General features: G+C 39.4%; 1 protein-coding gene across 2 annotated transcripts; it reads right to left on the reverse strand.

Annotated features, from left to right (window-relative positions):
• Nucleotides 1–33: 33 nt before the first annotated feature.
• Nucleotides 34–12,388, reverse strand: LOC113028127 (kelch domain-containing protein 1-like). 2 transcript variants are annotated; one of them, XM_026178154.1, is made up of 13 exons: nucleotides 12,022–12,388; nucleotides 11,203–11,273; nucleotides 10,830–10,947; nucleotides 7,199–7,311; nucleotides 6,863–6,953; nucleotides 6,674–6,772; nucleotides 5,676–5,750; nucleotides 3,255–3,313; nucleotides 3,020–3,132; nucleotides 2,664–2,736; nucleotides 2,401–2,485; nucleotides 1,095–1,174; nucleotides 34–413 (listed from the first exon to the last, which is right to left on the reverse strand). In XM_026178154.1, exons 1-13 carry the CDS (start codon nucleotides 12,121–12,123, stop codon nucleotides 293–295), a joined length of 1,200 nt encoding a protein of 399 aa, XP_026033939.1. In that variant the 5' UTR covers nucleotides 12,124–12,388; the 3' UTR covers nucleotides 34–292. The 2 variants fall into 2 exon arrangements, with proteins under 2 accessions (XP_026033939.1, XP_026033940.1); XM_026178155.1 differs by lacking the exon at nucleotides 12,022–12,388 and adding an exon at nucleotides 11,667–11,833.
• Nucleotides 12,389–14,256: the final 1,868 nt, after the last annotated feature.

Consider the following 14,256-nt stretch of genomic DNA (forward strand, 5'->3'; position numbering starts at 1 on the left):
TCTTAAAGTGATAACAAAAAAAAGCTACACTAATATGTTACATCAATACCTTTTATTACTATTTCACAGACAATTTTTAAACGTTAAACAGACAGCACAACATGAAACCACAAAACGGAATAATTTTACCCAAAATTAAAAAGGCTTCATTTACAAATTAAGTTAAAAAGTATCTTATCTAGCACCATTTTTCAAAGTATAAATACATATTCCCAACTTATAAATGAAGACATTTCAGTGAAGACTTGCTCAGAATCTTGGTGTCTAGTCTAAACATAGTCCTCTCTAAGTTTTAAGAACTGGCAGAAAAAAAGCTCATTCTCTTCTCAAGTGTCCTCTGTAGCTTCGATGGCAGCCAGCTGAGCTGCAACCTGAGCAGCTCTGAGTTTTGTCCAATGACATCCTCACATAACCTGAAGAAGAGCAGAACACAGGAAAATACCTCAGCGTGCAGTTTTATTTATTCAAGGGAACCATTATGTTTTCTGTCACCTACACTCTCACCAACCACTTTATTAGGTAGACCTTGCTAGTACCAGCTTGGGGCCCTCTTTTGCCTTGAAAACTGCCTTAATTATTTATGATACAGACAAAGTGTTGAAAGCATCTCTATTCCTGCTGCTCACAGGATGTTTTGTATTTTTCAGAGAATTCTCTCTAAAAACTACAGATGGTTGTGCAGGAAAATCCTAGAAGATCAGCAGTTTCTAAAATACTCAGCTCAGTTTGAAGTTTAGCAGGTTGTCTTGGTCATGAGCTGAGTTTGTCATGTAACCAGACGATTAGATATTTGTGTTAATAAGCCGTTAAACATGTGTACCTAATAAAGTGACCTGTGTTCGTATAATACCAAGATAAAGCTTATTAATCTAACGCCTTGCTGCATGTGAGGCAGCACAACTACAAGGAGTTGCACAGCTGTGTTTGCAGACTTTATTAAAACTGATTAATTCTGTGTAAATGGAGGTTGTGAATGGAGGTTTCAGTGATGACAAGAAATACATGTGTTAAAGTATGAAATGATTAACACAACAAAGTATGAAACCCATGCTGCATCTTTGTTAAATGAATCCTAAAATTTTAGTTAGGCATACCTGGAGAGGGAGTAAGGCTGAGTCTGAAAGATGAGTACGTCTCTGCAGTGATGTGGTGATGGAAGCCTCAAAATAACCATCTGATGACAGGATTCAAAATAATCCCATGAGGATGGATGATACATGCAAGAATCATTATACCTTTTTTCCCTACTTGAACGTTTTTGGGCACAAAAATTGAATCGGTTTATGGTTGCCACACTTAGTGAACACTCTGTATGTCCTACTGTACGGTCATATCAACGTTTGCACGGACTTCTTGCAGATAATAAATCATAAAGACTTTCTTCAAATCCCTGACATTTTCTAAAGTACTGCTACATTTAACATTAAGAATGAAATGTCAAAATGCTTTTTTTCCATCTTTAAAGCTCATGATTTCTCTCCCACAAACGGTCCTAGGTTCATTTTTTCTGTGCAACATCAGCACCGGTGATCCCAGTCATCTTATTTGAGTTAGTTTTCTGTTTGTGAATGAAGCATAATGCTAAACGTTCTACATCTGAGTCTGAGATGTGGCTTTTAGGGTTGTTGTTGTTGTTTTTTTTGCAGTTTCTTTGAGCATTACATGATCTGAACTTGAGGGAAACACATTGGGAGACATCGTCAGCTTCCCTCTCGTAAATAAACTTTCTGACTGTAGAATGATGGACTTCAAATAAAATGGAAATGACCCAATAACCCTTCCCAGATCAATTAGCAGCAATAATGGCTTCTCTGAGATCATTGCTGGTGTCTCTCCTCCTTCACACTGTGCTAACACATAGCTGGAGGCTCCAGACCAGCAAACTGCCAAAATGTATGTTTTTATAGAGCTCTCCACACTTGCTGATGATCTGATAAACAGATAATAAACTTCACTTTGGCTTAGTATTTGTTAAATAAATAATGGCAATTTGTAAAGTGCCATGTTGTTGTGGTTCATCTGAGGCCCATTTACCTCATTTTAAGACCCGTTAAGGAACAAATTACTGTTTCTGTTGCCTTGATATGTAAAGCCTTAGAACTGAAAGAGGTTATTTTTCACATGACTCTGCAACACATTGCAGGTGCATTTAATACTTTGAGCCCTTAAACTACTTATGCTTCATTTATGTAACACTCCTGGTTAAAGACGACGCTGTAATTGGTTGACTCAACAAGTTACCTTAAGAGTAATGGGGTTTAAAAGTATTTAAGGAAAGTTGCTGTTTAATGCAGCAGCCTTTTGATGATGTCTGCAACGGGAAAGGATTATACCACAATGGATTTATTCAGTAAGACCTTACAGTGTAACAAAACAATATGACCGATGTTAATCACATACCGAATCCATGACGATGCGGAGGTTCCTGCTTCCCCCAAACACCACAACGTCACTATCCCTCCCCAGGCACGCCGTATGGAAAACTCTGACAAGTAAATAAAGGTTTACTGCAGCAAGGCTTAAATTTTGTGCATTTTGAAGTGTTCTGAGGAATAAATAACAAGATTTTATGGATAAAATAGACATTTCTGTGAGAACAAATTATGATAAAACTATGAAGCTGAAACACTTAATTTTAACATTTACAGAATGATTTTAATTACCTGGGCTTGTCTTTGTGGGGGTTTATCATCTTGGTCCACTCTCTTGTTTGTGTGTTAAACTGCCAGGCATCATCTAAAAGAAAGAGGCTCATGATAAAATAACGAAGCTTCACTTTCACAAACCATTCACTTCCTTGAACCAAAAGAATGATTATATGCAATCAGAATGGTTATCCTTTTTATAAATGGCATCAGGAAAAACAAGTGGGGATTTGCTTAAATATTTGGGAGTTTTTTTGGAAATCGGACCACAAAGAACCACTTCATTTTCTGCCTCTTTATAATTACTTTCATTCTTGGAGTATTTTGTCTCATCCCATAACAGATCGGTGCTTATTCTGGGTTCTTAGACTTACTTAAAGTATCTCCATTTGTGCCAAAACCTCCGTACATGAACAGCGTGTGATCTGATGTGGGCGTCATGGTATGCCAAGAGCGACCAAGAGGTGCAAAAGCTGAGGAGATGTCACTGTTCAAAAAAGATAAATAAAAAAATAAAATAAAATACAGAGCAGTGGTCAGTAAGCCACTAAGGACAAATCCTGTTAGGTCATTGCTTTTGTATGTGTGCAAGAGTGAAAGAAAATTTACAGTTTGGTCCAGGTCCAGGTGTCCAGGTCTAAGCAGAACATGTCCAACTCTGCTGCTTCCTGCAAATGTAAACTCAGATGTTAGGCATTGCTCTTGCCTGAGGCACTACACTTGGCAGTAAATGACTGCAGCACTCAGCATTAAAAGAAAAATATGAAGTACAACAACTTTATAAATTTGTGCACATCTGGACCGGTTATTTTGCAGCTGCTATTTTTAGACTGTATGTAAAAGAGGGCCCGACATAATCACCCCCTGATGGCCATTTAAGGAAAGTTCAAAGCACTTCCATATTTGCTGCACTTTTCAGACCTGGAAGCTATGTCCATCTTTTATGTACAGTCTGGAAATCCTGTTTGACTACTTACTGGCTCTTCCACCAGTCTGTCAAAACAACAACACATTTTTATTTTGAGGAGAAGGAGGACAAAGTTACAGGAAGTTACAGTCTGCCAAGTAGGGCAGGTGGTGAGTTAGTAATATGCTCTTGTTTTCACAAAAATCTACAACCCCTCAGCCTCCTAGTAGACACACCTATGGTATCAATTTCAAAATCACCCTGTTCTCAAGCTATTGCATTCACAAACTTAGGTCTCCACGCCGCCCGATCAGTGGCGTGACAACAACACCCCATCACCCTTTTGCAGGTGAGGGGTAAAAAACAGATAATTTCAGGTTCAGCTCCACACAATCTTGTGAATGCTGCAGTGTCGATCCTCAATATTAAAGTCGAATTAAAAGGAAGATGATGAAACAAAATTGGAATATGTCTGTGAAGGTTATCAGTCATCCAGGTCATCGTAGTCAAAGGAGCTTGCAAAGAAAAGCGTCTGGACTTCTTTGAGTTACTTGAAGACGTTTCACCTCTCATCTGAGAAGCTCTAAGGTCAAATGGTGGAGAGTCCCAGATATAAACCTAGTGGGAGTAACCTCCCACAGAGGGACAAAAGGACCCCCTGATGATCCTCTAATCGCCTGAGCCAAGGTGTGAAACTGGGTGTGGGTCCCAATCAGCCAGAGTTTCGGGTGAGCTCATTGTGAAACCTGGCCCCACCTTATCATGCGAATTCCTGAGGTCAGATGGCCCAGGATGTGAGTGGGCGTTAAGGCATCTGGGGAGGGATCTCAAAACTGGATTATAGATGGCAGACAGTTGGTGTCATAAAACACCGTCTCTGTTCAAAGATGGTCGCTCACAATGGACATAGATGGCTTCTTTCACTCCTCTTTCAAACCATCTGTCCTCTCTGTCCAAAATGTGAACAACAAAATCGGAAGCTTCACACAAAGATAAAGGCATACATTTAATATGCCTTTAAGGCCACCAGTTATGCTGGTCTCAATGCCTACTTTGCTCTCTCATCTTTCTTACAGGACTAGTTACATGCAAAGTTATTTTTTTCTTCTTTGTCTACACCATTCTGGGCAAGAAAGGTGTTATCAGCCTTTTAGAGCGCCTTGAGGTTTATGTTCATTGTGTGATCCCATGGGTGCTTACGTTACATTTTCACTCACACCTGTGGTGAGTGAAAATATATTTGCCTCTTTGTGTCTCCATATAGAGAAGCTGCAAGCTGATATGAGTTGGTGTATTTTTTCAGTGTGTGTAGAGCTCAGAAATATAGGCGTTTTATTACGACCTTTAGCATTTGAACATGGACTTTGTCATATTTTTTACTGTATGACAGTCGAGTCAGTCTGAGGTCAGAACAGAATTTCTATGGAGCAAACTAATAATATTGGCATGCTGGGAGAGGACTGGAGGTGTGGAAGGAGATAAACCTAAAAGGGGCAGCTGGGAAACTTAACGTGATTTATAAATCCTGGAACTTTTTGGCATTTAAAATCATATTTTTGGAGAAATAAAGTTTTAAGAGAGTGACTGTTAATCTGCCATACACTACATGGCCCACAGAATATATATTATTGTTGAGCATCTCAATATAAAGCTATGTCCAATAATCTGCCGTATTTCTGCTCCACTTTTCTGAGATTTTCCCACCAGACTGTAGCTGCATTTGTAAGGTGGAACACTGTTTTTAGGTGATAAGCCTTGACTTCCACCTCATCCCAGAGAGGGTGGATGGGATTGAAGTCGTGACTCTGTGCAGGTCAGTCAAATTCTTTCACACCAAAAAAGAAAACCATTTTTATAAAGGATCTGGCTTTGTGCATGAGAGCGGCTTCACGTCACAACAGGAAAGGGATGTTGAAACAGGAAAGGGCCTTCCCCAAACTGTTACCACAAAGTTGGAGGAAGAGTATTGTCCAAAATAGTTGCCGTATACTTCAGCATTAAAGTTTCCCTTTGAGGATGACAAAAATGCAGATCAACCGATACAAAATAGGTTGCGTGCAAGAGTGTCTGCATATTTTTGGCTGTTTATGGTGTTGTTAAGCAGCTCAGAAAAGTGAACTCACCACACCACCACTGATGTAACCTTTGTTCCCCAGCAAGGCACTGGCATGGCAGCCTCTGGGGGATGGAGCAGAACCCTGAACAAAAGAAAACACACCATTTTATTATAAAAATCAGCAAAACACAAATTATAGTTTTGTGACATCATCCTTCTCCTTTTTTTAAATGTTTTTTTATTTATTATAGGCCCACCCAGAGCATCATCCTTGCTGGTCTGATAAGCTTGACAAGAACTGATGAGGCTGGTGATCTTTCCCCACAACCATCAAACCCATTCCCCACAAAATGGTCCTCAGATGATGAAGCTTAGACCCGCAGCTTTTCCTGGAGCACCACCAGCATTTCAATACAGTGATTTTACCACTGCAACCATCTCTTCGCTTTCAGTTAGACCCTAATTTTTCTACATACATGAAAAACCTATTATATACCCACCATGCTGTCATATGGTATTCTATTATATGAGCATTGTAAACACAAGTTAGGATGTAGCTAAAACCTTAATTCCTTCTAATGGCCAGCAGGGGGCGACTCCTCTAGTTGCAAAAAGGTGTCTAATTGTGTACAAGTCTGTGGAAAAACAGCCCTCAGCTCCCTTAATTATGATCTCAGTAAACACTTTATTTGTGAGTGTATTATCTCAGTTGCTATTTTAATGATTTATTAATTATTTCAAGGTATTAATTTAGTAAATTACAGAATTGTTTAAAAGTGTGGAATTTTTCAGCTGGGATCAACTTCTGCTCCAGTCATTTGGTTAAAGATAATAAAAAATACCATTTTAGTGTGTAATGCTTCAAGGTCATAGTTCAAAGGTCAGACATCAGCGTGTTGTTAGAAAGCAGGCTGATGTCAGCACGTTGTAATAAAAAAAAAATCATAAAACATCAAAGTTTTAGTGTAGCTTCTGGTACAGCTGTGTCTGAATACAGCCTCTGAGAACTGCTAGCATGGATAGCCTAATAGTTCAAAAGTAAGACCATCTTATCGTTTTACTCACTTGAGTCTCTGGCATGCTCCATGTAGCTGTGAGTGTGTCAAACACATTCACCTCACTGTTCCATCCCTTGCACAGAGTTACTTCATTTACAGCTCTTGACTAAAAAGAAAAACATATCGATCATCATTAGTAAAACAACGATTAACCAATAAATTGGCAACCAAAGTTCTATATCAGAGTAATATCTACCCAGGACATCTCTTCTAAAGTGAAGTTTGATGACGATGTGTTTCGTAACTCCCTCAAGGTCTTGCATCCATATCCACCAAAGTAGATCAATCTGCACAGAGACAACATAGGAGAGAATACTGCTCTTTTAACTTTCATTTACAAATGAAATTACTGAAACCTGGAAGAATTGAAAGAATTGTGAAAAAAAGAAAGAAAAAAAAACCCCCAATACAAACAAACATCCTTCAATTAAACAAAAAAAATGAGGTAAAGGTGCAACATAAACCCCTGCTATTTGTATTTGTAAAACTGGGGCTGCTATTCATTGACAGCTTGTGTATTGTAGTAACTGACCTGCCTCTGTGTACCCAGCAGGAGTGTTTGTTACGAGGTGAGGGGGTCGTTCCCTTCGTGTCAGTCACTCTCTTCCATGAGCAGCACGGCTCAGAGAGGTCAACGCTGAACATCTACAAACACCGTTCAATTTATTAGACAAAATAAGAAAAATACACTCGCTGGCTACTTTGGTAGGTACACCTGATCAGTTGCTCCTTAATGCAAATATCAAATTAGCCAATCATATGGTCAAATGCATTTAGGCATGTTAGACATGGCCAAGATCAAACTGTGGATCAGAATGAGGAGGAAAGGTGATTTAAGACTTTTAATGTGGCATGATTATGGTGGCAGATGGGTTGATCCGAGTACTTCACAAATTGCCGATCTACAGATTTTTTCCGCACAACCATGACTTGGGTTTAGAGAGAATGGTCAGAAAAAAGAGAAAATATCAAGCGAGTGTCAGTTCTCTGGGGGAAAAAATGCCTTGTTGATGTCACATATCAGAGGAGAAACCAAACTGGTAGGAGCAAATTTGCCATAAACAGCATGAAAGCAAGGATCCATGCTACCTTGTATCCATGGTTCAGGTGGTAATGGTGCAGGGGACATTTTTTCAGCACACAGTCTAGCCATCTAGCCAATTTTTAATTCAAACCTTTTTTTAAAGGAGCTCCTGGCTGCTTGTGTTTGTATTTTATTGTCAAAAATGAACCACAAATTCTTGACTCTTAATTTTGCATATTATATGGATGGTAAATCCACACTGCTTATGCACCTTTTCATTTTAAAAGCCATTCTTTGTGAACTTCTAGTCTGCCTCTACAGAGAGCTTTCACACGCTTCAAATAGCTATCAGAACAGATGATCGAGCTGGATAATCTCCATCCAGTCTCTACAGAGTCTGGTATGAGCCTGACAAAACAGCATTTGTGAACCACACACACACACACACACACACACACACACACACACACACACACACACACACACACACACACACACACACACACACACACACACACACACACACACACACACACACACACACACACACACACACACACACACACACACACACTGCATTTGGAGACCGTCTTCATACCCTGAATCAAAACATGAAATAGATGAATCTCCTTTATGCCTCTCTAAACACTGATGTGCAGACAAGCCCCTGCGACTATCTTTATGCACGTCCGATCACATTGTCCAATCTTCCATATCAGTGATAGCCACCAGAAAGCATAAAGAACAGGTCAGGCTCTGAGTGACTTCTAATTAAACATTATCACAACAATGACGTCACACAGCTGAGCCCGTTTTCAGAAGAGACAAATATTTGATGACCTCTGAAAAAGTCAAACAACTTTTACAGCTTTCTTTAAAAAAAAAAAAAAAAAAAAAAAAAGCTCAGAAGACTTACTCAAATAGTACATCTGAAACATGATGAACAATATTACACTTTAAAAAAAAAATACATAACTTCAAATGTGTTGCTCCTGGGGAAGGAGGCATGCATATCACTGCACATACATGTAAAGTGTCAAGCAGTTATGCAAGGAATTTTGTTTTGTCTGTTGTTTTTTAGAAACCCCTAGAAAGAGAGCCTTATCTGCTTTCTTACTATCGTGCATCTTAGTAATATTGTGCTGAAACTGACTTTAAAAAAAAAACATGTTTGCTTTTTTGCAAGTTACCAATAAATGTAAAGTCTGATATCAAAAGTTGACGGGCGGGTAGCTGGGTGTAGTTTTCCAAATCTATTCAACTATCCTTCAAACAGTTCTGCTGAAGTATGTACTCCCACTGTGAGCAAGTCTAGCAAAGTTCAGAACGATAACTTGATCTTCACAAGAACAAAAGTGCCAAGATGCTGATGCCTCTCAGGTCTAACATGTACACCAGCTCAAGTCACTAGCTAACTTTTTGACTTTGTGTATGCTAATATTTGCTCATTATATCAAAGACAAAGAACAGCCAGTGTATAAATGCAATTTTCCAATGTGAATGAGACATTTTAATATATATATCCAGCAGATCTCTGTCCAGAAGAGCTACCTTGTATCCATGGTTCAGGTGGTAATGGTGCAGGGGATATTTATTTATAGCGCGCATGCATGCATATATATATATATATATATATATATATAAAAAAGAGCTGCCATGGTGACAGTTTGGAGGAAAGGATGGGAGTAGGTGGGAAGGTACACTTTCTTGTCCATTCTTCTAAACCACGATTACATGTTTGTACAGCTCATTTACCAAATTTCACAGTAAACTATCTGACAGGAGCAAACTGGTAGGCAAATTGTCACTGATACATCTACACCCAGTCAAATAGAAAGGCTAAAATAATTTTCCAACAGTTTCACATGTTACCATGAAGTTAGTTAAGTGAAATAGTGAACTTATACTGGTCATATGTGTGAATGTGAGTGTGAATGATTGCCCTGCAACAGACTAGCGACCCATTTTGGATATACCCCCACCTCTTGTTCTATAACAGTTGGGATAGTCTCCACCCCCTTAATGACCCCAAATTGGATAAGCTGAAGAAAATGGATGGATGGAAGTAGCTGGAGTGCTGTTAACAGCATGCTCTGAGAAACTGCAAAAAACCCAAGAGCTCAAACTCTATAGGCCTCTGTTAACATGTTAAATGTAGAAGTTCATGGCAGTACAGTTGTCAAGTACAGTGGTGGATGGGTAATGATTATGGGGCTTAGTTTGCAGCCACAGGAGCATGACCTCCTCTAGATGTGAGGACATCTCTGCGACAAGTTAAAACTTCCTTGAAATTGAGCCATACAAGAGGGCATTTACCTTAAGTACTAATATCTGCATGGAAAAGTTCTTACCCTGCAGAAAATTGTACAATTAGTGTCTCATTAGTGAAACATGTACGTACACTGGCCCATTTTTAACTTACCACCGTGCATTTGTTGGTAGAGCTGAATTATTCTGAACCAACAGGGCTATGCAATCTGCTGTCAGACACTCACTACAGCTTGAGTGAAAGCTCAATAAATAAAAAAAGACTACAAGAAAAGGAACCAAGCAAGTGAACGCCATGGAGCGCATGATTTGCAAGTCCAAGATAAGAAAATCAACGTAAAGAAGAAAATGAAAATCCAGATTCTCCAGCATCCATAGAATAGTGCCAAGATGTCTAAGTGTCGACATCTGGCAATACCAGAAGTATTTTAATGAAAGATATGATCATTTAAAATAAGATGAGTTGAGATAATGAATACTGGAATATGTGGAATATGTTTACACTAAAAGGTTTAGTGTTATGTTTTCAAGAGGAAGTAATGGCTGTATTCAGGTTAAAGACTATTTAAATTGGCTGAACAAGACAAAAAATATATATATCAAGGTCCACACCTCAACCAAGCTGAAACGCTGTCACACAACCTTCTGCATAATTATTTCCTCCGCTGAAGTTTTTCAGACACTACCTTTGCATTTTGATGGATGAACGTGGTAAGTACCAGCTGATTTATTTTATTATGTCCTGATACATAAAACCATAAAATTGATAGAAAGTTTTTGTATGACTGTAGAAGTTTGTTTAAGCATTTATCTTTATCAAACGTGACGCTCAGGTCTGAGTTGGAACAGAATGTGTGGCCCAGCATCTCACCTGGCTGGAGTACCCAGCTGTTTCATATCCTCCAAAGATGTAGAGTTTAGTGTTAATATTAGCACCGCAGAAGCCCGACAGGTCTGGTGGGATGTCTCCAGTCATCTCTCTCCGCTCCCTGCAAAGACAAAAACGTTAAAAAACGCCTGTAAAAGATAAGAAGGTAAAGCCTTAGAAATCTTAAACACACATATAAAGTAAACACTAAGAAAGGTTGGCTTTGGTTTTAGTTGACCTGACTCAAATAACCATAAAAGAAAAGGCTGTTTTTTGAATGCTAAGTCACTTTTATCTAGTTTGTCCTATCCTCTGATACATGTCAGTGTGACACACCGTTTATCTCAGCTGATAAACAGCCCTCATTTGATCTTACCACATCCCACTGTCTAAATCACAGAGCCATATCTCATCACTGGGCAACACGACATCCTGTCCGGCAACTACCTGTGAAGGAACAAAGACAAGATAAAGCTGTGAATGTCCTCTTTTGTTCACTAAAGCTGCACATTGCTGAAAAGCTGTGGTGACCTTAGATGGCTGATGGACATAGCAACAACCTGGATGCAGCAAGATGCAGTTTAAAAAAAATGTTTCTTGTTGAAACATGCTAGAAGGATTTCCTAGAAGGATATTTGAAATCTCCAGTTCATTTGCCAAGTTGGTTTCCGCAGTGTTTTTTTTTTAAGTCTACATATACATATACAGTCACAAACGCATTGAACCAAAACAACTGTTCACTTTTAATTAAAGTGAACAGTTAAAGTGAACAGTTACACAAAGGTGCTTGTACACCTTTGTGTAACTCACTCAGTTCAGTAGCAGCTCAAGCTGTAATACCTTTCAACGACACATGCTGGATGCGTGTTATTTGTCGTACTCATAAATACGAACACTGATATACTCCGGTGATTTATTCCTTTAGGATTCAATTTCCTCAAAGTAAACACAGCGAGGACGCACTGAGTTACCATAGAAGCAGTCACCAGTGACTTTTTCTTTAAATTTATTGTCATGACTTGGCTCCGCGTAGAAACACCTGCACCTAATCATCCAGGTAAAGAAAGGAAATTCTAGAAAGTTCATTCTCTTCATCGAAACGTTTTCCCCCACTGATGACGTTCAGATAAACAGAATCAAGTTTTGGGGACCTGCACAGGTAGCGAGGTTATAATTACACCTCGGCTCTTCTTACCTGGTAACCTCCCCACACATACAGCGTATTGTTGTGTATGAACGCGGTGTGGCTGCTCCTCTCCAGCGGGCTGACCGGCGCATCTCTCTGAGCAGCATCCATCCCAGCTCTGCGCTCTGACTCTCCTGCCTGATGAGCAGCGCCACGTCGCCCAAATAAAAACCGCCGAAAAGTGCTTAACAAAGCTTAAGGTGAATGCTGTGGCGGCTCAGAGGACCTGATCGTGTCGCTCTGGCTCAGAGAAAAGTGCCATCTGAATTGGAGGCTTTGCGGAACGTGTTTTTCAGGCTTGCTGCCTTTGTTTACTCCTCCCATAAGCATGAGCCCTTCATGCAAGTTCGGCACACCAGGTATTGCGTGTTTAGAATACCTAAGTGATTAAGAATCATTTGTTTAGAATGGGCCGCATGAAAATTTAACACATTGCGCGTAATTTCTCTGTGATAGAGTGAAATATAATCATGCTAGTATACTCAACAATAAACAGGCAGGTTAGAAGCAGTGAAGTGGATATTTTAACACCCCAAACACAGATGAAATCAGAACATAGAAGTGCCAAGTATGGCAGGTAGGTTTGGTATTAAGGAATCTGCTCCGAGTGATACATCTGTTCCTTTTCTTGTCAACCTGTTATACAGCCAAGACTTCTCCCTCCTCCCCTCTTCAGGAGCTTCCAAAATTCTAGTTGAATTCTAGTGAAATGAAGGTCAAAACATTAGTTTCATTGATCCTGTTTTTTCCCATAATACTGTAAATCACATTTAATCTGTGTATTTTCACTACATATTAATGGTCATCCACTTCCTTCTGCAGGAGCTCTTTGTCTCTAAAAGCACATTTCAAGGTTCATGTTAAACTTGGACTCAAGTAGAGTAGCTTTGCATTATTCAGTTTAAAATAATACTTGTTTTTCTCATACTGGTCTTTGTTACAGCCCCATAGACTGTTTTAGGGCCTCTCGCTTTAAGCCATCCTTCTTCTGATTGGTAAACATAAGGTCTGTGGGACTGCCATGTGCCACATGTGACCATATAAGGGATATCCACACTCAATGAACTAAAACAGAGTCCAGAGTGAGGATCAAACTATCTGTTTAGAACACTTTGAAGCATCAGCTTTCGTCATTTATAAATATTGATTTCACTATTCGCAATTTTGGTATGTTTTTATCTTAATATAAGGATCCCCTGATGTATCCGTATAAATATGACAGAAAATGATGAAAAGCACAAAATGTCCATCTTAAAAGATGTTGAAAACAGGAATTTCCCTTCTATCTTTTCTACATGTAAAGACACACCCAAATTCCTACAATGATTTCAGTGTGACAGATGGCGATGAAACTAACTTCCTGACTTCCTTATTTCACAGAGGAACTTTTTAAACACAGTGTTATTGTTTTTAACATGACTGCACAAAAACAAAGTTTCCACAGGACTTGATGGAGTCCCATTGCATGACCAAATTTGGACCAAGCTTTAGCGTTGGACAATATGGCCTCACATTTGACAGGGTCATGTGACATGAGCCCAAGGCTGTTAAAAACATGTTCTGCAGAAATATGTGGTCCTCCAGCACACCTGCATTTGCAAAAGGTCCTAAGCCTGTGAAACACCTCTTGCTTAGTCCCTGTTGCAAAGGAGAGTCATCACACCAAATACCAAGACTATAAGACCCGTAGTGCTCACCACATGTCATTATGACGCTTGAGGGGCTGGTCCTCTCGTATATCAGAGTTTTTGTGTCAAATCAAACCTTATTACAGCTTGCTTCCTTAGACCACAGTATGTGCATTAGCAAACATCATCTCTATATGGTAGGCACTGCACGGCCTGTTTTTTGTGTGTCCACAATGGAGACAAACATATCAAGAAGACTAGCTCTGTGTTACAGTCTCAAAACGGAGGTAGTCCATCAGGTGGTGGAAGAATAATCCTCTTGAAAGTGAAGTCAATTATGATCAACCCTGCACACCCACGCCATGCCCTGGAGGTTATCAACAGTAGCATCTTCAGCCAAAGACTCAGTGCACCACAGTGCAAGCTGCTATAAGACTGTAATGCACAATAATATTCGATCCAGGTTTGCATGTTATTGGCAGTTGTATTTAATTGTTTATATATTATTGACTTTATTAGGAATTAATATTGTTTTACTGAGGAGATAACTGACTGTGAGGTGCCGGGGTGTGTGTACTGCAAAATAAGCATCTGGTCTTCATCAGCCTTCCAGGGA

Source organism: Astatotilapia calliptera, chromosome 8 (genome assembly GCF_900246225.1).
Source record: "Astatotilapia calliptera chromosome 8, fAstCal1.2, whole genome shotgun sequence".
Classification (NCBI taxonomy): domain Eukaryota; kingdom Metazoa; phylum Chordata; class Actinopteri; order Cichliformes; family Cichlidae; genus Astatotilapia; species Astatotilapia calliptera.